This window comes from Oncorhynchus mykiss, chromosome 4 (genome assembly GCF_013265735.2).
Source record: "Oncorhynchus mykiss isolate Arlee chromosome 4, USDA_OmykA_1.1, whole genome shotgun sequence".
Lineage (NCBI taxonomy): Eukaryota > Metazoa > Chordata > Actinopteri > Salmoniformes > Salmonidae > Oncorhynchus > Oncorhynchus mykiss.
Genome location: NC_048568.1, coordinates 9,379,857 through 9,403,708, shown reverse-complemented (window position 1 = coordinate 9,403,708; position 23,852 = coordinate 9,379,857). Strand labels below are relative to the sequence as shown.

Here is a 23,852-nt window from a genome sequence, read left to right as displayed (position 1 = left end):
CAACTCATTATTCGTAGATCAGTTAGTCATAATGAATCACATATTTGATTCTCACGAACATAGCCACTGCTGTGTAAGACTAGCGAATGCTTTGCAGGAGTGCCCATAGTAATTACCAGAATTATCCACTTAAATCAGGAATAAACAGATGGGTATATACTGTAGCAGTTATTGTTAGCATATACAAAGACAGCAAATTCAAGTGTTGGGTGTCGACAAAAAATCCACTTACGTCATCATGATTAACCTTCAGTAACTCCATTTATGGCGTCACATACTGTAGAAATGTACAATGTCAATACAAACCTGGAACGTGATGACAAACCCTGTTCATTCTACCTGCACTGTTTCTGTAGACTAGAGCAGGGTTTCGCAAACTCGGTCGTGATTCAAATAATCAAAGCTTGATGAGTTGATTAATAGAATCAACTGTGTAGTGCTAGGGCAAAAGGACTGAGTTTGGGAAACCCTGGACTATAGCATAAGACTCAAACCCTTGTATGCCCTTACTTTTCCCTGTGTCATTCACTCAGAACCACTTTCAGTGTACAGTATGGTGACAGGCAGAGCAGTGCCCAGCTACACAATAATTTGACAGCCTCGATAACAGTGTACATCATAACATTCCAGATATGCCAATAATCAGTCAAGTGTTTTGGTAGAGGTAAATAGTCAGTGGGTACAAAGAAAAGTTCTGGGACCTACAGAGAGTAAAACATTTCTAACCAAAGCATGCAATGATATACATTTAATGCAAATAGTCTTTAGTCACGTGCAAAAAAATAATTGCTTATTTTCTTTTTATTGATAATAAATAGAAAAAATGTGATGCATTCCTGATGTAACATAACAAAAAGAAACAAATGTGAAACCAATGTAATATGACAGGTGTTCAGTTAGTGGGTGATTTACTGGCCTTTCACATGTAATGCAGCTACCCATACAAAACAAAATGCACTGTCAGACATTTCCTTTCAAACTAAAATGGATCGCAAAAGTTGTCATATGAACAATAGAAAACTGCAGTATCTTTTACCAGTTTTATTAATAAAATATCCTAAGAACAGTAAATTACATCTGACTTTCAACTTTCCCTTTCAGTTCATTCTGAAGAGAGTTTTGGGAAGAGCTCAGATAATATGGTACTTCTGAAATGATTGATCAAGCAACCCAAAAGCTTGGGGTCCATTTATTTTTAATAATAATTTCCACAGGAAACCATGATAACATTGTGAAATGAATACAAAAATCAACATAATAACCTTTTAAAAAAAGCTCAGTCAGACAATAGAAATGTTATTGCACAATAGGACCTCTTGCAGAGTAACAAGCCTCAGTACTACTCCTCTTCAAGTCTATTACATTTCAGACAAGAAACATAAGACATTGACACTGGACACTGTTGCCTGCTGGGACCTATAGTCTTGCCCCTGGCCCTGGGGGCCAGCGCCGGGCTGGGGGCCCACTGAAGAGTCATGGCCATGTGGGACCTGTGGCTGCATAGGGAAGTCTCTGGGGCCGACATGAGGGTATGGGGCCCCCCCAGGGGGCAGGATGGAGTGATCAAGTGGTCCATAGTGCACGTAGGTATGTGGGGGTCCCATGGGTCGGGCCATAGGAGTGCTGCCGGAAACACCTAGATAGAAGGAAAAATGAACAAACAAATTAAATATAACACTGTAGTACCAACATAACAATAGTATTTCAGTTGTGGTTAGCGATGCGAATAACAAAGACTTAACTTGAGATAAAAGCTGGGGACCAGAATTCACCACCTACCGAATGGGGGAGGCACCGGTTCATAGTGAGAAGGTGGAGGAAGGTACCGGTTGTGTGGGGAAGGGGGACTGTAAGCACCAGGAGTTGGACGCCGATGTCCGGGTGGTATCAATGGGTGTCCGTTAGGCGGTGGGGGTCCAGGAGGCATCATGCCTGAGTGTCCGTTGTCTGGTCGGTACACGGGAGGCATGAAGGGTGGGGGAGGAGGGATGTGGTGGCGTCCGGGAATGGGACGGTAGCAGAGTCCGGAGGGATGGCTGATGACTGGTCTGAGGGGGCCGGGTCTTGAGTCGGGGGGGGGCCTGATGGGAGAGACCAGCAGGGAGCCAGGACCCTGAGGTCGAGTGTTCTAAAGGAACAACAACAAAAAATATTAAAACAAAGAATAGCAATAGGTCCATTGTACTTGTAGCCCTGCTGCTGGCACCAACAATGAGAGTCCCTTTCATCTGATTCAAACAGTTTCGTTAGGTTAGAACAAAACAAACAATTATGCACTGGTGAGAAAGACAACAATATCCCACAATAATAAGTCAAGTTACACAGTCCCACAAGAATCACACAACCAAGTGCTACACACCGATTCAGAATCAGGACCATTTCCACAAAGCATTAACCTCAAAACACACACAGCTTTAAATGATAACACATTTGAGATATCCATCATGTAGTTGTGCTGAAGTTATGGCTTTGTAGAACAGTGTCACCAATTCATTCAGTGGGGTCAGAGGGAGGGTGGGTGTTGTAATATAGGGAAAAAAATAAAAAGGAGCTTACAGACGGGCCACGGGGAGCGGCAAAGGTCTTCAGACTTCAATGGGACTAGGGCGGCAAAAGGCAAGCAGTTTTGCAATTGTCGCCGTTCGTGGTACTCACTCCAGTGAGCTGCGGCATTGGCTCTACGCTCAAGGCTTCAAAATATGCATGGTTGACCATTGAGCAGAGTCCATCTCGCCAACCAACCAATGTTTTAAAATCACAACCGTCGAGCTGACAACAACCGAGACCGCTGGCATCTACACACAGTAGGCAGAAATGTTCAGTTTACCGCAGCCCGTCTGTAAGCTCCTTAAAACAAGCAACCACGCATGTCAGACTCCAGCCAGCAATGTTAAGTCTGACAACCCTGTGAAGCCACTACCCAGCTGACTGCCACCCCAGCCACTGATCCACGGCTGGGGTAAGCATGCTCACACACACACATCCACATCCCTGCCACTGCTGCCTCCAACATAATACTCACTGCCTCTGGGTTCTCTGTGGAGGCCTGGGCCTCAGCCTGTGACTCTAGTGGAGCGGTCTGTTTAGTGCAAACACACCCACATGATGGAGGAACAGGGGGGAGAGATGCCCATAAGACCGTAAGGACTCACGGTGTTTCGTTGAAACTTTCCTTCTCTAGTTCCATGTCACTTTTTCCCTCCTGACATCGTTACGTAATAAGGAAGTAAATAACCTGTGGACATTTTCAGTCAATTTGAGACACTTACCGAGCTGCCCAGATCGCTTGGTGAGGATGTACTTGGGGCCATGGTGTCTGTGGAGGATAAAAAGGGCAGAATGATTAGAGGAGATTTAGGATAAGGGCTCGATTAGGGATAATACCACATCAACCCTCATTGACAAAAAATACAATCCCTACCAGGTCTAGAAGCCACTGGGTGTTTGTGGTCAGGAGGGTAACGGCCGCAAGGTCGTGGTCCTGTTGGACAATAAATACACGGTGATACATCAACGTAAAACGTCAAATCTTCTAGAATGCTAACCTTGGCTCTCCTGGTTGTCATTAGGCACCTGACTCAAGACCATGTTACTGGTTCATGCTACCATCTATTTATAGCAAAGTCGGGTCTATTTGCAGTCCGAGGAAAATGTTTGGTCATGTCATGGTAGGATATTATTCTTCCAGAACTAGAAGTACCAGTACCAGAATATTTGAGATTCTTCAAAGAAGCCACCCTTTGCCTTGATGACAGCTTTGCACACTTTTAGCATTCTCTCAACCAGCTTCATGAGGTAGTCACCTGGACTGCATTTCAATTAACAGGTGTGCCTTGTTAAAAGTTCATTTGTGGAATTTCTTTCCTTCTTAATGCATTTGAGCCAATCAGTTGTGTTGTGACAAGGTAGGGGTGTTATAAAGATGGTATTTTACCAAATAGGGCTAAGTCCATATTATGGCAAGAACAGCTCAAATAAGCAAAAAGAAACAGTCCATTACTTTAAGACATGAAGATCAGTCAATCTGGAAAATTTCAAGAACTTTTAAAGTTTCTTTAAGTGCAGTCGCAAAAACCATCAAGCTCTATGATGAAACTGGCTCTCATGAGAAATGCCACAGGAAAGACCAAGAGTTACCTCTGCTGCAGAGGATAAGTTCATTAGAGTTACCAGCCCAAATAAATGCTTCAGAGTTCAAGTAATAGACACATCTCAACATCAACTGTTCAGAGGAGACCACGTGAAGCAGGCCTTCATGGTCGAATTGCTGCAAAGAAACCACTAAAAGGACACCAATAAGAAGAGACTTCACTGACTTCACTGGCTTGGGCCAATGAACAAGAGCAATGGAGATGAGACTGACAGAAATCTGTCCTTTGGTCTGAAGAGTACAAATGTGAGAGTTTTTGGTTCCAACCTTCGTGTCTTTTTGAGACGCAGAGTAGGTGAACGGATGATCTCCATATGTGTGGTTCCCACCGTGGAGCATGGAGGTGGTGTGGTGTGATAGTGCTTTGCTGGTGACACGGTCTGTGATTTATTTAGAATTCAAGGGACACTTAACCAGCATGGCTACCACAGCAGTGGTACGGCATCTCATCTGGTTTGCGCTTAGTGGGACTATCATTTGTTTTTCAACAGGACAATGACCCAACACACATCCAGGCTGTGTAAGGGCTATTTGACCAAGGAGAGTGATGGAGTGCTGCATCAGATGGCCTGGCCTCCACAATCACCCGACCTCAATCCAATTGAGATGGTTTGGGATGAGTTTGACCCCAGATTGTAGGAAAAGCAACCAACAAGAGACTGTTGGAAAAGCATTTCAGGTGAAGTTGGTTGAGAGAATGCCAAGAGTGTACAAAGGCGTCATCAAGTCAAAGGGAGGCTACTTCAAAAATCTCAAATATATTTTGATTTGTTCAACACTTTTGGTTATTACATGATTCAATGTGTTGTTTCATAGTTTTGATGTCTTCACTATGATTCTACAATGTATAAAATAGTAAAAATAAAAACCCTAGAATGAGTAGGTGTCCAAACTTCTGACTGGTACTGTGTGTATGTGTATATACAGTTAGGTTGGAGTCATTAAAACTTGTTTTTCAACCACTCCACAAATTTCTTGTTTACAAACTATAGTTTTGGCAAGTCGGTTAGGATTAAGTTCATCTCTAGGAGACAGAATGCGTCTCCTTCCTGAGCAGTATAATGGCTGCGTGGTTCGAGTACAGGCTCAAAATGGCCAGCATCCCGGAGTCTCCTCTTCACTGTTGAGACTGGTGTTTTGCAGGTACTATTTAATGAAGTTGCCAGTTCCTCAACGTGTGAGGCGTCTGTTTCTCAAACTAGACACTAATGTACTTGTTCTCTTGCTCCTTTCTATTCTGGTTAGAGCCAGTTTGCGCTGTTCTGTGAAGGGAGTAGTACACTGCGTTGTGCGAGATATTCAGTGTCTTGACAATTTCTCACAAGGAATAGCCTTCATTTCTCAGAACAAGAATAGACTGGCGAGATTCAGAAGAAAGTGCTTCGTTTCTGGCCATTTTGAGCCTGTAATCGAACCCACAAATGCTGATGCTCCAGATACTCAACTAGTCTAAAAGGAGGCCAATTTTATTGCTTCCTTAATCAGAACAACAGTTTTCAGCTGTGCTAACATACTTGCAAAGGGGTTTTCTAAAGATCAATTAGCCTTTTAAAATTATACACTTGGATTAGCTAACACAACGTGCCATTGGAACACAGGAGTGATGGTTGCTGATAATGGGCCTCTGTACGCCTATGTAGATATTCCATAAAAAATAAAAAATAAACTTTCCAGCTACAATAGTCATTTACAACATTAATGTAGACACTGTATTTCTGGTCAATTTGATGTTATTTTAAATGGACAAAAATAAATGCTTTTCTTTCAAAAACAAGGACAACTCTAAGTGACCCCAAACTTTTGAACGGTAGTGTATATTTTAAACATAAAAATGTATGGAATGCAGTAATCCCACAAGGGAAAGCAAAGGCTGAAGCTTTTGTAACCTAACGAGTTCCACACACAACAGCTGAACACAACAAAAACTCCACCATAATACTGAAAGAGCAAGAGGCATGCAAGAGCGGTTATTCCAAATTGTGAAAGCAAACGGGGGCATAGGAGCATTCTGGGTCGTCTGGACACGCAAACACAGGTGAGACAGATGGCAGTAGAGGGAGAAAAGATGGCAGTGAAAGAGACAGGAAAGAACGTCTTTGAAAATCAGAGAGGACGTAATCAGAAGACAAACATTAGGAAGAGGAAAAGGTCAGAGGTGGGTACCAGTAAGGAGCAGGATGAGAGCAGTAGGAAGAAAAATAAGTGAATTATTGAAACACCACAGCGGAGCTAAAGACAGGGAAAAGGAAAGGTGAAAAAGAAAGCGGGGAGTCAGGGCATACAAGGGTGAACAAGGGGGGTTTGATTGGCAGAGGGATGGTACTGCTCAGCCAATCAGCAGGGCCAAGGCTGTCCGGGCCGGGGGTTCAGGAGACTCCCGATAGGGCTCGTTCCTTCACCCCACTGGGGGGGCACCCGTGAACTTCTATCATGAGAGGGGGGGGAAGGGGCACCTCCACTCACAGATGAGGGACCATACTAATCACCTGTTTAGCAAAACCATTTAACAAAACACTGTCAGTCTCTCCACATTGGACCAGCTGCAAGGAATACAAATCAAAACCTCAGGAAAACATGCATTTCAGAGGGTGGAAGTCAAACAGCAGATGGGGTATCAGACAGTCAAAAAGTCCAAGATCTAATTTGAAACGCAGTCACAGCTGATATCCAACCGACAAGACAATAGAAATGTCCAGGAACGTTACAGAACGTTCAGATAGAAATATGATTCTCTGTCCTCAAGAATAGTGTCATATCAGCCCTATTCATTTCTATCTGCAAGTTATGTTCTGACAATTTTGCCTTACTGAATGCAGACGTGCCAGTCGCCAGCACTAAATAACGTGAACTGAGGATTGGTTCTTACCTCGTCGGAGAGGCATGGGAGCCATCCCAAGGGTGGGCTTGAACAGAGGCCTACGGAGCTCATTCAGCTTGCTGGACATGGAAGTCAGTCTAGGGTGAAAAAAGAGACCAGGCATTTAGATTCTCAATACTGTACCTCCAAATCTAGACTAATACAGCTTGCAAAACTGTGACCAAAACACTTGCATTTGTGGCCCTTCGACTTGGCAGTGCAACCTTTGGTTCACAATGCTTCTCTTTTTACTTTACTATTATGACTCATTCAAAAAGTAAATGTGATATTGACCAAAAATGAACCAAATGAAAGGATCTGCCTGTCTCCATTTTGAGTGAGCAATAGGTGAGGTGCGCATTCTAATTAGCACAACCATATGACCGCTGCTTAAAATGCAATTCGGAAAAAGGCCGTTTGCAAAGCAGCTACTGTTGTTCTAGTTACAGAGAGGAGAGTCACAGCTTTCTGTGAGTATACAATGACATTTCTCAGCTCTCAATATGGAGCTCATGGCACCACTTAACAACCGGAGTAGGCTATGTAGTACATGGTTTTGATGCGCCGGTGGAGTGCACCATTTGCAGTGAATAGGGCTACATCCAGTAGTCTGGACGGGCCTAGTGCTGGAAATCTTTTGTAAGACATTACATTTGCTAATAAATTAGCTATCTAGTAACATTAACATATTTAGAGTTATCAATCTAGATAAGTGTTTTGAGTTTCCACTTCCTCAGGTGGTGAATAATATAGCCTAGGTCAAGCTGTGTAGGCAGACATATTGGATCCTAATTGGACAGCTTTCACATCAAAATACCAATCATGCATTCCCTGGATGTGTTAGAAGAAATATCTTACTTTTTGAATCCTAGAATACCATCTCAGTTCGCTTGTCACTGGAGAAAAAAAAGATTCTACTGGCTACTGTTGATAGTGTACAAAAAAGAAAGCTACAAAGACAACTAGCACTTGTCTTGGCTAGCCTACTGTAGACATATTGAACTCTCCTTCAAAAAGCAGTCTGTCTTGATTAAGGGACAACATACTATTTTTAAATGTAAAATAATATTTTACAGGCTTACTTTAGAAAATACATTTCCGCAATTCTAACAAACAGAGCAATGTCTTACATTGCAAAATTATATCATACAGCTTTTTAATATATCATGAATTAATAACCAAATGTAGCCTATTACTAGCTGAATAGAGAGAGAAAGCATGCATCTCAATGGATTTATAAACTTCCACTGACAAAAAAGTCACATTGCACCCTGAGTAAATCTATCCAAATCAATGTTAGAACTCAAGGGCATGCTAATGTAAAGATGGCTAGTCATTATTAGCCTGGTTCTGTATGGAATGCAGGTACATTATGGGACACAGGTCAGGTCATTATATCCGTGCAGTGGCGAAAAATGTATGCAACCAAATCATGTGCTGGTGCCATCAACTAAATAAGCCTTGAGCCCTGCATTGGTATAGCCCAATTGAGTCTGTTGTTTTAGTGTTGCACTCACAAGTTATGAAGGTGAATGTTTTCCTTCTTCTCGTTGAACATAGCTTGCTCTGCGGCGCGTGCAATCGCCTAGAGAGAAGGAATAGACATTTAAAATCTCCTGTTTTGGACTAAATTCACCTTACAAATGACTGGCCAAACAGAATACTTTTAAAAAAATGTCCTGATCCTAATGTATGTGCCATCGATGGGGGTTGAGAAATGAGACATGTTGTTTCTTTAACAAATGGACAAAAAAAAAGTTGTATTGTACAAACCCAGTTCTCGTGAGATTTCTGCTCCTGCTTAATGATCTGGGCTTTGTAGGACTTCTCGGTCCGTTTCAGCTTATCCTGGATCTCTTTAACGCGCTGCCTACACACCTTGACCTCCTCCTCTAGGGCCTTGCTGTCCACCTTCGTCAGCCGGTCTTCCTTGTTGGGGCGCTCAAACTCCTCCTTGGTCAGCTTCCTGTAAGGCGACACACAAATTAAATCAAACTCTACTTTAAGTCCATTTGAAAACCTCAAACCTCACAGTAAAAGAATACAGTAAAAGACAATGATTTTTTTTTTTTTTACGCTGTGGAACCATGGAGAACAAACCCTACTATAGTATTAATGCATGAACTGCACCACTTCTGATTCTACTTACTGCTGCAAAGCGTTCTCCTTCTGCTGGTACATCTCAGTCATGATGTCATTCTTCTGCTGCAGGGTCTTGTACTGGTTCTCCAGGTGGTTCTTGTCACTTTTCACCAACAAGATGTCATGCTCCAACTTCTGAAATTGCTCTGTGGCGAAAACAAGTTGACAGTGTTGAGAGAGAAAAGGTAGTGATGCCTATCAAATTCTAGTTGCTGGGACATACCTTCCAGCTCTTTCCTGGACTTCTCTTCGTTCAGCAGCTTGGTCATGAAGCGATCGCGCTCTTCCTCCACAACAGACAGAGTGGTCTGGACCTGTGGAAAGTTCTGCCAACAGTTAGTGCAAGAGTTGACACACTTCTTGGTTCTGAGCACAAGTTTTACCTGCCTTCAGGTACACAGAAATCTGGGTCTGTTCAAGAAAGAACTCAGTCTTACCCGAGAGACGACCATCATTTGCTTAACGCGGTTTTGGATGATGGTCTGCTTGTCTGAAACAAATAATAGTAAACACAGTGACACGTTTCAGGAAAGTAGGCGTATGTACCGTGTCAATAATTCACAGGAGAGGCATTTGAATGTATAACTATCAAAATGCGTTTTCTTTTTTGCAAAATGCCTTCTGGTATGTGAACTTCCATGTGCCTTAATAACAAACTTGTATACCATCCGTAAATACGAGTAAAAATGGTAAACTACGAGCCGAGTTAGTTTAGCCACAGAAAAAGGAAGGAACCTTCCCTCTAGTCTTGATTGGCTGAGATTATGGATGAGCTGGACGCGCCATGAAACGAGTTCGGATTGGTCTGCCATGTAGCACGCTTTGGTCTATAACATGAGCTTCTCAGTATGTGTAAGTAATCCTTTCTAACGCAGCTTTTTTGAAAAGATGCTCTCCACTTTTAGGAGGACCAAGTTTTGAAATCAGTGGACTGTCCGGTGGAAGCAGAGTATGATAGCTAAGTAGATGGAGAAAATTCTGTGGTTTGATTGCAAATATGCAGAGGCAGTCGAAAATAGAACACATTGAAGGCCGTTGTATTCTGGAGACAGGTGTTTTATACATCTTCAAATTAAGGGAAACTATTTTCAGATATAAGTTTCTAATTGTCAGAAAGTCGTTTTCTCATTGCAAAATAAAGCATATTGTTAGCTAGCTAACGTTAGCTGGCTGGATCGCCAGCTAATGTTAAGTGATTGATCTGTGTAATAATATTATTCATATCGCAGACGCATTTGCATTTCTAGTTATAGCCTAATGTTAGCTAGCTAGGTTAACATTGAACTAGTTAGTTAGTTTTAGCTACCAGGGGATTCATGCAAGGTAGTAACGTTATGAGTTTGGATTATGGTTAATTGTTTAGCTAGCTAAACAAAAGTCTCCACTATGCAAGTAACCAGATTTTATTTGATATGTGTGTGATCACCAGAGACGGTAATATGTGAAGAACATGACCTGCATAAAAGTCCAAATTAGGATATAACGTTAGGCCAACGAGACACTGTCCAAGTACTAAAATTCTCCAGTAGAATACCCTGCTTTTACTTCGTCACACGAATATCCGTAAGCTATTTTCTTAATTTGTATATAATGATTTTGTTGTGAGTTTATTTTCCTGTAATAATGAATACTAATTAGCTAAAGTTAAGACTTTGTCAGGTATATGATATGGTCATTATTTGAACTGGCTAGCCAACTAACAAGCTAGAAACAAACCAAACCAATGTTTAGAAATGTTCTTGGTTTGCTAGATTGACATATACAAAATTCAATTTTTAAATGGTTGGGTTTATTGGTGTTAAAATACACCAATTATGCTATTTTGGACCACCAGGCTGCTGATGTCATGCGGCCTGTCGTTTTTGTGATTCGATTTTCTCTTCATAATAGAATGTTCATGTCACCGCGACAACTGTCTACAGACATGTCGATAGACGTAGTGTAAACCAGCCTTTAGTCTTGAAATCTTTGGTTGTTTAGTACACGACCTCACATGTGAATCCTTAAAGAGATGGGTGGGGCTAAGGTTAAAGAGGGTGTGAACAATGCTGAATGGGTATAGACAAAGAAGAGCTCTCCAGTATGAGTTACAAGCTTATTAACTTTCAAAGCAGAACTACTTTCCCATTGTTCCTCAACTGTAGTGTATGAAATACCATTTTGTTGCTCCAAGTCTCTACCTTAATCCAATGTAAAAAACGATTTAAAATGTTGCTACATAAGACCAAATCACATGACGGTATCCTAATCAGAGAAGGCTGGTGGGAGGAGCTATAGGAGGACCGTCTCACTATAATGGCGTAAACGGAACGGAGTCAAGCACACTGTTTCCATGTTTTTAATTCCATTCCAGCCATTACACGGAGCCCGTCCTCCTATAGCTCCTCCCACCAGCCTCCTCTGATTAGGACACAGTGTCCGGTGACTTACCGTTAAAGGCTTCCCCGTTAGCCACAACTCCACCTTTCAGGTCATCGCAGGCCTCCAGGTCTCCTAGCAGGTCAGACAGAACCTGCCAGAGAGGTTGAGAAGCACCAATTGAGACACTTTTCCCCTGGAATCAGTCAAGAAGTATTTTTTTGGAACATAATAAAGGTGACATGTTTCTTTGTCATCAAGGTGCATTTGAGAAGGTGTGAACAGGAATTGATGTGTGTAACAATATCGTAACGTGTAAAAAACAAACCTCAACGTTGTGGTCCTTTTGAACGAGGGAATCCTCCAGGTCTTTCTGAGACTTGTGGTAGACTTTGATCTGCTCTCTTGTCTCCCTGTGCTTCTCCTCCCACAACTTGGCAGCATGGTGCAGCTGTAACAAGGAAATTAGGTCATAAGGACGGTGCTATGCAGGCCCTGCATGGCCAATGAGTTCTACACAATGTCTTGAGGCTTAAAATGTGAATCGTTGTTCCATATTGGTACTCACCGAGAGGTTCTCCTCCTTCAGGGTGGCAATATCCTTCTCCAGAACCTGGTGCTGGACATTCCGGGCATCTTCACGGAGCTTGACTTCATCCATCAGAATGGTAGACTACAGATTCAATGATAAGGATAATTAAAAGGAAATAAACACTTTACATTTGATTGTTGCAATGTTAATATATTTGACATATTTTCATTGGGCATGTTCACGTATTTGACATATACCTTGGAGAGTGCGTCCTGGGTCTTCTTCTTGCTGCGCTTCAACTTCTCAATGGTTTTGTCCATTTCGGACATCTATGGGCAAAGATAATGATAAGCATAATGACAACCATCTTTCTCTGTGCTCATCAACGAGCCATCCTATTTAGGATAGTAGCTGGCTAATAGTAGCTGCCTATGCTGTCTACATCACGAAAGCAACTGCTCTCTAGGGTGTCTCTTTCGTTTGCAGGCTGTCACTTTCTCTCTGTGACTGCCCGCACAAGTCCAGGTAGCTGTAATGGATTGTGGTCATTTTAGTCAATTACCACATTTTCTGCACTAAACTATGTTGAATATTTATTTGCCTGTTGAAAACTACAACGTCCCAAAGTTTGTGCTTGATTTGATTTCTCTCTACAGAAACGGCACATTGAGCTCACATAATAAACTAACTTAATGGAATTCAAATAATTGAACCGACATCAGAGAATTGGTTGTTCTGAAACATTTTAATTACAGCCAAATCGCTCAATACTACTCACCATATCGTCATGTTTCGCAGTGTTGGCCCGCTCTTTGTCAAAGGATATGGCGAGTAAGTGATTTTCCTCATCCAGGCGCTCATTTTGTCTCTCCATCTCTTGCACAATATTCTATTGGATAGAAAAAAAAAATGCGTAGTCAATTTAAACACTATGGAGAAGAAAACAATTATAATAAAAAATAAAATAATTGTCAGCATGACAATGACATGTGATCAAGATAATATTTCTCAGAGACACCTCCAAATCCTGGATCTTCTCCAGAGAGAAAGTGGCAGATTTTTCAGACAGCTTTTGATTTTCTTTAAGTTCTTCGCCCTAAGGGGAACCCAGTAGAAATATACTGTCAAAACATTATGTCCCTTAATTCACATTGAACTCAAAATTCTGGATCTTAGTCAGTGAAAAGTCTCTGCAACTTACCCGTTGCTGCAGTTCAGCGACCTTTTGGAGTATCTCCTTCTTCTCTTGTTCAAGCATTTTCATCCTGTCCACCAGCTCTTTTTCAGTAACTAATAAAATACATGACGAGAATATGAAATCAGACATGGTTTACACGTGACAAGGACAACAGCCTGTAAGCAATATGAATGAGGATTCACTATGCACCCTAAATAGCCAGAGAGAAGAACTTACTTAGATATGACTTGCTTTTGACCTGTGAGGAGGAAAACAAAAAAGTGGCAGCAAACAGCCTCCTCAATGGTAGCATACAATACATCATAGAATAACATAAAGCAATCAGAAATTATGAAAGCGGTAACTGTGCAACAACGACTTACAGATAGAATGCTACTCCAGAAGAGGAAGCCGATGACCCCGGCACCTGCAGTGACCAGCACGGGTTCACAGAACACGCTGTAGAAGTCTGGACCTGACTTCCAGTGCTCTGGCAGGCTGGTGACCATCTGGGGAGAGACAGGTCCAATCAGTATTACGACAGCACATGTCAGACTTAGCAAATAAGTTGGGTAATAGTTGGCCTGAGATGACAGAAGAAAATAAGTGATGTTAAAAACATTGAACTAAACCATCAGGCATTCCAATGTTCCGTTTAAAAGCATGGCTAATGGATATCCCACTGAGCACCCTCTAGGTCAATGCAAAGAGGCATATCTTCAGATCAAATCGAGGTGGGTTTAGAAATAGACATAGACTATAACCTAGTTGTTGATCAAAATCAATAGAGAGAAGATTTGCCTTGACCTTATGTAATCAATTGGGATTGGATTGGCCTGGGGTCCTAACACTGTCCATCCATGGTGACCTTTGCACAATACATAACTTCCATCGCAGTCTCTCAGTGAAATTCAGGGAATAGCTAAATGAATCACCACAGAGTGGATCTAACTAACAAGCCTTAGGCCTATGTGGATTTAGAGTGCAAAAGATTGCATCATGTAGCCTTTCACCCTGTAAAATGGCCAATAAACAAAACAGATGATTACATAACATATCACTAGACATGAGCCATGTGTAGATTTGAATGGCATGTAACCTCAGGTGATAGTTATGTAAGGGGGAGCTGTCAGAGCAAAATTCAACAACTTGAAGGCACCTCTCGATCTGAGACCCAGATACAGGAAGAACAGATACTGCTAGTCTGGAAAGTGAGCCATTTTTTTAATGAGGAAGAGGACAGGCAACTTCCACTTCGAAAAAAATCGAAACTAAGAGCAATCAAGTGACCCATTCTAGGCTGCAACTATTTGGGAAATGCATTAGGTATTGTTGGACAAAATCATTCCCCAAGACAATGAAGTTGCCAACAAGATTCAGTTTCAAATGTAGCTAGCCAGCCAGCCATATGGCGGCCTAAGACTTGACTTGCCAGCTAGCTACATTGTAGCCAACTACTAGCATATTGAAGTACAAGACAGTACAAGACAGACAGTTGATCAAATTCTGTCATCAGGGGCAAAGTGGGTAATGGGGTTGTTTCTTCCGAATCCATCGCTACTGTACGTTACTTTGACAGTTGAGCTGGCTATCAAGTTAGTTTGGCTTGTGACTTGCAATGCAAGTCGTTTGCGTAAACCCGAAAATCCTAATTTCACCAACTGATCAACGTTGTCGACTACTGGAGAGGATCCTTCATCGTGGTTCTATTTACCCAGGAGAGGACAATATGTACCTATCTTTCTAGCTACTATAACCTAAGCTTGAAGGTTAGCTGGCCAATGCTGGCTCTGCTTCGCCAACAACATGTCTACTAGCCTCCTTTTAGAGTTCTGAAAGGAGGCTAGGAGGTTACTCTGAAAGGAGGTTACTCTACGCAAAGCCTGGTAAAACGAGCGGCGGGATCATTTATATCCCACTCAATAAGCAAAACACCGGCTGTGGACACTTAACTTCAGCCTACACTTCACTAGAACACGTCTACAAAAAAATGGGAAAGGATCACTGAACCTGGGCTGCATTCAGTACGTTTTTACGTTCTGGAACGTTTAATTTAACGGAAACGGTGCTGTACTCAACTACCAGTTGAAAAAAAGGGGAAGGGTTGGGTAACGCTGTCAGCATGGCAAATGCCCCCCCAAATAAAAATAATACATGCATTGTCCCAGCAATAATAAAATAAGTATGAATACTTGAGTCCTAAGCACTACATGCAGGCAATTAGTCAATTACAATGGAAAGGAAAGCCCATTCACAAGAGAGAAATACATGAAGTAACTTACCATAACACCATATATTCCAAGATACTCATAAAACAGGGTGATGAGATGACCAGATAAAATTAGCACTGATACGAATGATGAACCACTCTGCTCATCTTCATTGAAATCAGTGACAGGAGGTGACTCCAGAGATCCTGGAAATACAGCACAAGCAAATTAGGTTAATGCATACAGTTTACATCTCACCACAATTTCAAAAGTAGGGAAATATAATGAACCTGAGGGAGGGTGATCCATGTCTACGCTAAGTCCCATGTCCAAGGTATTTTCCAAAATAGTTTGAGGGCCCCTCTGGATTTCTTCTGGAGTTTTAGAGCTTGCCTGATTGTTCAGTCTCTCGGTCCCAGCTTTGATGCACCTGTACTGACCTCGCCTTCTGGATGATAGCGGGGTGAACAGGCAGTGGCTCGGGTGGTTGCTGTCCTTGATGATCTTTATGGCCTTCCTGTGACATCGGGTGGTGTAGATGTCCTGGAGGGCAGGTAGTTTGCCCCCGGTGATGCGTTGTGCAGACCTCACTACCCTCTGGAGAGCCTTACGGTTGTGGGCGGAGCAGTTGCCGTACCAGGCGGTGATACAGCCCGACAGGATGCTCTCGATTGTGCATCTGTAGAAGTTTGTGAGTGCTTTTGGTGACAAGCCGAATTTCTTCAGCCTCCTGAGGTTGAAGAGGCCTGCTGCGCCTTCTTCACGATGCTGTCTGTGTGGGTGGACCAATTCAGTTTGTCTGTGATGTGTACGCCGAGGAACTTAAAACTTACTACCCTCTCCACTACTGTTCCATCGATGTGGATAGGGGGGTGTTCCCTCTGCTGTTTCCTGAAGTCCACAATCATCTCCTTAGTTTTGTTGACGTTGAGTGTGAGGTTATTCTCCTGACACCACACTCCGAGGGCCCTCACCTCCTCCCTGTAGGCCGTCTCGTCATTGTTGGTAATCAAGCCTACCACTGTTGTGTCGTCCGCAAACTTGATGATTGAGTTGGAGGCGTGCGTGGCCACGCAGTCGTGGGTGAACAGGGAGTACAGGAGAGGGCTCAGAACGCACCCTTGTGGGGCCCCAGTGTTGAGGATCAGCGGGGTGGAGATGTTGTTGCCTACCCTCACCACCTGGGGGCGGCCCGTCAGGAAGTCCAGTACCCAGTTGCACAGGGCGGGGTCGAGACCCAGGGTCTTGAGCTTGATGACGAGCTTGGAGGGCACTATGGTGTTAAATGCCGAGCTGTAGTCGATGAACAGCATTCTCACATAGGTATTCCTCTTGTCCAGATGGGTTAGGGCAGTGTGCAGTGTGGTTGAGATTGCATCGTCTGTGGACCTATTTGGGCGGTAAGCAAATTGGAGTGGGTCTAGGGTGTCAGGTAGGGTGGAGGTGATATGGTCCTTGACTAGTCTCTCAAAGCACTTCATGATGACGGAAGTGAGTGCTACGGGGTGGTAGTCGTTTAGCTCAGTTACCTTAGCTTTCTTGGGAACAGGAACAATGGTGGCCCTCTTGAAGCATGTGGGAACAACAGACTGGGATAGGGATTGATTGAATATGTCCGTAAACACACCAGCCAGCTGGTCTGCGCATGCTCTGAGGGCGCGGCTGGGGATGCCGTCTGGGCCTGCAGCCTTGCGAGGGTTGACACGTTTAAATGTTTTCCTCACGTCGGCTGCAGTGAAGGAGAGTCCGCATGTTTTAGTTGCGGGCAGTGTCAGTGGCACTGTATTGTCCTCAAAGCGGGCAAAAAAGTTATTTAGTCTGCCTGGGAGCAAGACATCCTGGTCCGTGACTGGGCTGGATTTCTTCCTGTAGTCCGTGATTGACTGTAGACCCTGCCACATGCCTCTTGTGTCTGAGCCGTTGAATTTAGATTCTACTTTGTCTCTGTACTGACGCTTAGCTTGTTTGATAGCCTTGCGGAGGGAATAGCTGCACTGTTTGTATTCGGTCATGTTACCAGACACCTTGCCCTGATTAAAAGCAGTGGTTCGCGCTTTCAGTTTCACGCGAATGCTGCCATCAATCCACGGTTTCTGGTTAGGGAATGTTTTAATCGTTGCTATGGGAAAAACATCTTCAACGCACGTTCTAATGAACTCGCACACCGAATCAGCGTATTCGTCAATATTGTTATCTGACGCAATACGAAACATATCCCAGTCCACGTGATGGAAGCAGTCTTGGAGTGTGGAGTCAGCTTGGTCGGACCAGCGTTGGACAGACCTCAGCGTGGGAGCCTCTTGTTTTAGTTTCTGTCTGTAGGCAGGGATCAACAAAATGGAGTCGTGGTCAGCTTTTCCGAAAGGGGGGCGGGGCAGGGCCTTATATGCGTCGCGGAAGTTAGAGTAACAATGATCCAAGGTCTTTCCACCCCTGGTTGCGCAATCGATATGCTGATAAAATTTAGGGAGTCTTGTTTTCAGATTAGCCTTGTTAAAATCCCCAGCTACAATGAATGCAGCCTCCTTTGGGTCGCTGCATGGGATCCACTCCGTTGTCCTGTTTGTAAGGCAGAACACAGGATCCGCGTCGCGAAAAACATATTCTTGGTCGTACTGATGGTGAGTTGACGCTGATCTTATATTCAGTAGTTCTTCTCGACTGTATGTAATGAAACCTAAGATGACCTGGGGTACTAATGTAAGAAATAACACTTAAAAAAACAAAAAACTGCATAGTTTCCTAGGAACGCGAAGCGAGGCGGCCATCTCTGTCGGCGCCGGTTGGAATGGAAGATTTGGCTATTTTGGCTATTTCAGCCACACCATCACAGGTGTATAAAATCGAATACACAGCCATGCAATCTCCATAGAATCCCATTGGCAAAAGAATGGTCTTACTGAAGAGCTCAGTGACTTTCAACGTGGCACCATCATAGGATGCCACCTTTCCAACAAGTCAGTTTGTCAAGTTTCTGCCCTGCTAGAGCTGCCAACTGTAAGTGCAGTTATTGTGAAGTGGAAACATCTTAGAGCAACAACAGCTCAGCTGTGAAGTGGTAGCCCATACGCACACAGACAACTGCCGAGTGCTGAGTCGCATAGCTCGTAGAAATCATCCTCAGTTGCAACACTCACTACTGAGATCCAAACGGCCTCTGAAAGCAACTTCAGCACAAGAACTGTTCTTCGGGAGCGTCGGCTGGAGTAGTGTAAAGCTCGCTGTCATTGAACTCTGGAGCAGTGGAAAACATTTATCTGGAGTGATGAATCACGCTTTAACCATCTAGCAGTCCGACGAATGAATCTGGGTTTGGCGAATGCCAGGAGAACACTACCTGCCCGAATGCATAGTGCCAACTGTAAAGTGTAGGAATAATGGTCTTGGGCTGTTTTTCATGCTTTGGTGTAGGCCCTGTAGTTCCAGTGAATAGATCTTAGCGCTACAGCATACAATGACATTCTAGACGATTCTGTGCTTGCAACTTTGTGGCAACAGTTTTGGAGAAAGGCTCTTTCCTGTTTCAGCATGTCAATTCCCCTGTGCACAAAGTCCATACAGAAATGGTTTGTTGAGATCGATGTGGACTAACTTGACTGGCTAGCACAGTTTGAGGATGCCAAGCTTCAGCTGTCCATCGCTGAGAGCTGGAGGTATGGCAAGCAGTCAGCCGGTCAGTCCCAGAGGATTAGGCTGATCCAGGCCTATAGTGGCTTCCTGGATTACTTAATCTGGTGTGACAAGAAAGCCACTGCAACCAGCACAGGTAAGAGGACACCTGGCAACCCCCAAGTATCCATTTTTCATTGGTTTCAATGACATTGGGATAGTGGAAATCCTTAGGTTACGTCACCATCTACTGGCCAGATAATGTAACTGTGTCTTTAGGGACAATTCCAATACATTTCAAAAAACATGGCCAAATAAAATGTAACCATAACCTGTGGTTGTGCTTTGGCTTAACATGGACTTTAACATATTTTAGATGAGTATGATGCAGCTGTCAACCAAGAAATGCATAGCTACTTCCGACAATCTTCTGTGAACCTGAAGGAGATCATGAAGCTTCCTGGCATCTGGGATCCTTTTGTTCTGAGTTACATTGATGTAAGTACTGCTTCGTGTTCAGTAGGAATGAAACAAGAACAATTTCCAAACCAAACGGTAACGTACTACCTGAATTTGTCCAGTAAAAATACTTGTTTTCATTTTTCCGTTTCAAAACGATTTACTACAATTTGCCCTACTTAACATGGCCCCTGGCATCCCCTTTTTCCATCATTGTATTACTTTTCCATCATTGAACTACTTTCCCTTATCAGACTACCTATGATGATCTAATGTTTTGACTTGCGCGTGCCAATGGCAGATGCTGGAATTCTACAACGATCACGAGGGAGCTGTGAAGGTTCTAAATGACTATGCCTATGACGACAGTTTCCCACCCAACCCCAATGCCCATGTCTACCTATACCGGTACATGAAGAAACAGAACCATCCACTGAAGAAACTTCTCAAAGTGCTGAAGGTAGTACTGAGGCCATTGCTGTTCTTAACAGGGGAATCTAGCTGAAATGTTGGGCACTATTATCATTATTAAAGGCCCAGTGCAGTAAAATAATTTCCTGTGTTTTATATACATTTCCACAGGTTTGAATAATACTGTGAAAATGTATAATGTCCTTTTGGTGTATGAGTTGTTTGAAGAGACGCCTGAAATGTCCGCCTGTTTTTGGTGGGGTGGAGTTTTGGTCTGCCTGGTGACATCACCAGGTGGTCAATTTGTTAATAGACCAATAAGAAAGAGTTCCAAACGTCTCTGCCAATAACAGCTAGTTTTCGGATTTCCCCTCCCCACAAAGACCTCTCCCAGACAGTACTAGCAAAATTCTTGCTTTAGAAATGGTTCTTTGCTAAGAAGCAATTTGTTTCTTTTTGACCATTTCATTTTAAAACAATCACAGTAAGGTGAAATCTCTAGGCTACAGTTAGTCCTGTACTCTGCCCCTCAATAGCCTACTGGTACTGTACTGTTTAATGAGTCCATGTTTTCGATTACATTTGCCTTAGATCCTGCATACATTGGTCCCAAGTCATGAGTTGATGCCGGAATACTGTTCTCTTCTGGTACAGTCGGGTATGTGAATATAGAATAATAATAACAAGATATTGATTTTGAGTGTCTTAAAGGGACAATGGGGTGTAAAATGAGGGGAAACTAGTCATTTTAAAGTCTATCTTGATGTTTTAGTCATTTTTCAATGTTTTCGTGTGTGTTTCTGTCCTCGGGGGCTTTTTTACACATTCAGATGAATGTGTTTGGTGGATGTGTTCTTCACATTGATGTTGGTCCTATGAAGGTGTTCATAGTAAAGGATGAGTTTTTTTCCCCAGAGAATGAGGGTGATCTTCAGAAGGCTCTAGGTGTGGTTCTGGATCTCCTGGACTACTCCAGTTGGAGGAGCAACTTGGATGTCTGGAACCATTTGATGAACATCATCAAGAGACTGAGGATGAAGTAAGGATGGCTGCATGAATCCACACTACTCTCTCTCAAAAGGAGGACATTGAAAATGCACTCCCTTTGAATAAATTAAATTCGGCATACATTGCTTGTCTCTTCTCATGGCAAATTGGCAAGTCCTTATGTCATGCTTCATTTGTGCCAATTCCACGGATTTATATTTTCCTTTAGAAAACAATGGCTGAAGATTTTTGCAGAGGAGATGGGGTACAGAAAGGACTGGTGGCTAGCAATACACTTCTCAACATTCCAGGCCAGGAAAGATTTGGCAGAGAATAGAGAGCTACTGGAAGTGAAGAGCTTTGTTGTTGGAGCCTTTTGTCCTCACTGTAAGTAAAGCTACACGGTAACACCTTTTATTTTCTTGAGTATTACTTTCTTTCAGTTGTGTGAAATTAAGATGTCCCCACTTATTATCAGTATTTGCAGCATTGGCACTATGCGGAAAAATATCCAATTAGTTTAAGAATACACGTTTACTTCCTTGAACCACCATGCTTGGCTATCCTTAGGTCTAGTTTTTCCTGGTTCTGATAGTGGAAAAGTGGCAGGATGACATCTTATGTAGTCCAACCCATTGTTGTCTCTTTTGCCAGATGCCTCCATGTACTGCGGTGTTGGTAAGGCAGCCCGAAAAGGAGTGACTTCTGATGCTCGAAAGGCTAAGAGGAATCCTAAACCGCTAAAAAATATAAGAAGGCTCCGGAGAGAAAGGGGACAGCAAAGCCAAGACTGACCTTGAGGAAGCTCCTGGAATGCCACCAGGCACAGTGGCGAGAACAAACATTTAGAAAATGTGTGAAGAGCTTCTACCATTGCCAAGATCGGCAGGCATGACCACCTCATACAGTCATCAGGTCAGACACTCTCCCCTTCCATGACAGGTGTTCCAACTTCATTATTTTTCTTGTCTAGACTGTTCTTGGTTTTCTGCATACAGTAGTTGCAGCCACGATGACCATTCCCCACCTTCAGAAGGCAGGCCTCTCATTGCACTGCAATGTATGATGCGTCAAATTCTGTGATTGTTCACCAGGGAGCACTCAAGCTATGGCTACGTTTTTGAGTTGCTCTGCAGGCTGCTGCTCCGTCGTTTTTAAAAGTAGATGAGGCAGAAATTGAAGCATGTGTTCACTGTGGTAGTTGGTCGGGAATAGGGAGGTTGGGTGTGCTGCAGTATTAAGTCTAGGAGGTAATAAGCTCTGAGGCAGGTGTGGCCTCAACTGAACTTCCTCTGATTCATGGAGAACCCGCCTCCACTCACATCAGCAATACTAAACCCAGCTGGCCCAAATGCCACAACCTCAACTCTGTGATAGGACGGCCCTGGATGACACATATTAACTACAGCGGTGACAACACACTACTGTATAATGCTGCTTCGTAACCAAGTGGGAGGTGGGAATTTACCAATTGTGAAGTCGTAAATACCAGTTGGATGCATTCACGTGCTTTGAAAAGATCATTTGGCTAATGGCCAACAAGCTACCTAAACCATAAACTAAAAGCTATCATGCTGGTAAACAAATGAGTGTTAAAAAAACATATTAATAGATTGCTTTTTATAAATAATGATTTGTTGCATTTAATTGCAGAAAAATGCTGTTATCCAGGTCATTTCCTAAGTAGGTGAGGTCAGCATGTGGGAGAAGTGGGAGCTCAGGATGATGTATGAGTTTCCCACTAGTAATTACCAATTGGAGGGCCTTTCAAATATATTTTTCCCAGTTGTATATGGTAAATTCCCACTTGGTTACAAACGCATTTGACCCCTCTGGTGCCAATTAGCGATCACTTTTTTCTCTCTTCTCTGCATGACGCTCAATGGAAAAGAAGAGTTGAGATAGCAATTGGTACTGTATGTCAAACAACCAGCAGAAAAACAACCAGCCTCGTCTTTATTCTTCCTCTGCCTTTCCCTTTGGGGATGAAAGAGGATCAACATGGTCATTGGTGCTCAAGTGGTGTATTGATGATGTCATATCCTGGTGCAAATTTCAAAATATCTCATTGTGCCCATTTGACACTGCCACAGTGAAAACATATAACTGCCCTGTTCATTTACTTACATCCTTATCACTGATCTAGCGTTATTTAATAGGTAAAAAGTAATATATTGGGATATTTGCTTTAATCTATCCTATCACATTATATGTGTGATTACTTCAAGGATGGGAGGAAGGATGCATTTTTTTAGCATTCAAAAAGGATTCTGAGATGCTATGTCATCCTGTTATAAAGGGAGTTGAAAAGGATGCTGCATGTAACTGAAGTTGACTTTTACCTTTGTTTTGAATGCTGTTCCCATCAAGGCCACAATGGCTAACCACTATTTAAACATTGTCTCCATTTTATTAACATTTTGATATTTTTTTGTTGTAATGGCACTAACTGAATACACTTATGGTGCTTTCAAGACATCTGGGAACTCTGAAAAAAATTGGTCAAATCATGACGTCAGTGATCTTCGGCTCGGAAAGTCAGAGCTCTAGAAAGGTGCCAGAGTTCCCAACTTGGAAGTCCGAGTTGGATGACTTAAAAGATTTCTCCCAGTCAGAGCTTGTTTTTTTCAGAGTTCCCGGTTGTCTTGAACACACTGAAGTCGGAGATTTCTGAGTTCCCAGTTGTTTTGAACACGGCATTAAGAGACACTAATCAGTGCATATTATTATGTGTGCTGTCCGACAGGGTTGACGATTGTCAATACAGTGTTGTGCTTTTGGTAACAGATGTGAGAAAATGAACATTTATCATTGGACTGACAATTTACACTACTTTCATTTTTAATAAACAAAATGCTGTTCGAATAGTGGTCCTTCTTTACACTTACTAAAGGAGCGAAACCAAACATGTCAAATTTTCACTGGGCTTGTTTGACATTGCAGGTGACTGCTGACTGATA

The 23,852-nt window shown here is 42.9% G+C and overlaps 2 protein-coding genes across 8 annotated transcripts in view; one reads left to right on the top strand and one right to left on the bottom strand.

Moving 5' to 3' along the window:
• LOC118964433 (transport and Golgi organization protein 1 homolog) overlaps window positions 1-23,852 on the bottom strand; it is a 70,238-nt gene that overhangs the window by 31,382 nt on the left and 15,004 nt on the right. The window contains exons 1-22 of one of the 7 annotated variants that reach the window (XM_036975585.1): window positions 15,717-15,820; window positions 15,499-15,632; window positions 13,600-13,725; window positions 13,454-13,475; window positions 13,241-13,329; window positions 13,058-13,135; window positions 12,818-12,928; window positions 12,297-12,368; window positions 12,076-12,180; window positions 11,836-11,958; window positions 11,580-11,661; window positions 9,587-9,639; window positions 9,373-9,475; window positions 9,157-9,295; window positions 8,781-8,973; window positions 8,525-8,592; window positions 7,017-7,105; window positions 3,422-3,481; window positions 3,270-3,316; window positions 3,023-3,079; window positions 1,780-2,128; window positions 1,417-1,636 (exon numbers count right to left, since the gene is read on the bottom strand). In XM_036975585.1, the coding sequence (XP_036831480.1) occupies window positions 1,417-1,636; window positions 1,780-2,128; window positions 3,023-3,079; window positions 3,270-3,316; window positions 3,422-3,481; window positions 7,017-7,105; window positions 8,525-8,592; window positions 8,781-8,973; window positions 9,157-9,295; window positions 9,373-9,475; window positions 9,587-9,639; window positions 11,580-11,661; window positions 11,836-11,958; window positions 12,076-12,180; window positions 12,297-12,368; window positions 12,818-12,928; window positions 13,058-13,135; window positions 13,241-13,329; window positions 13,454-13,475; window positions 13,600-13,725; window positions 15,499-15,632; window positions 15,717-15,753 (2,357 nt within the window). In that variant the 5' untranslated portion in view covers window positions 15,754-15,820. Of the gene's footprint in view, window positions 1-783; window positions 1,637-1,779; window positions 2,129-3,022; window positions 3,080-3,269; window positions 3,317-3,421; window positions 3,482-7,016; window positions 7,106-8,524; window positions 8,593-8,780; window positions 8,974-9,156; window positions 9,296-9,372; window positions 9,476-9,586; window positions 9,640-11,579; window positions 11,662-11,835; window positions 11,959-12,075; window positions 12,181-12,296; window positions 12,369-12,817; window positions 12,929-13,057; window positions 13,136-13,240; window positions 13,330-13,453; window positions 13,476-13,599; window positions 13,726-14,023; window positions 14,090-14,930; window positions 15,324-15,498; window positions 15,633-15,716; window positions 15,821-23,852 lie in introns of those variants that run through there. The other 6 variants (XM_036975587.1, XM_036975586.1, XM_036975588.1 and 3 more) reach the window with 6 other exon arrangements.
• Window positions 19,441-23,759, top strand: LOC118964409 (TATA box-binding protein-associated factor RNA polymerase I subunit A-like). The gene is made up of 6 exons (XM_036975458.1): window positions 19,441-19,533; window positions 19,796-19,954; window positions 20,497-20,563; window positions 20,821-20,944; window positions 21,122-21,279; window positions 21,547-23,759. The coding sequence occupies exons 1-6, from the start codon at window positions 19,441-19,443 to the stop codon at window positions 21,684-21,686; spliced, it is 741 nt and encodes a 246-aa protein (XP_036831353.1). The 3' UTR covers window positions 21,687-23,759.

What these genes read in the sequence shown, in the direction of transcription:
- LOC118964409 (XM_036975458.1), top strand. Translation starts at nt 19,441, where the DNA reads ATGCATAGCTACTTCCGACAATCTTCTGTGAACCTGAAGGAGATCATG. An exon ending in TTGTTCTGAGTTACATTGAT is followed by an intron (nt 19,534 to 19,795) that starts GTAAGTACTGCT and finishes TGCCAATGGCAG; the next exon opens with ATGCTGGAATTCTACAACGA. An exon ending in TGGAGCCTTTTGTCCTCACT is followed by an intron (nt 21,280 to 21,546) that starts GTAAGTAAAGCT and finishes CTCTTTTGCCAG; the next exon opens with ATGCCTCCATGTACTGCGGT.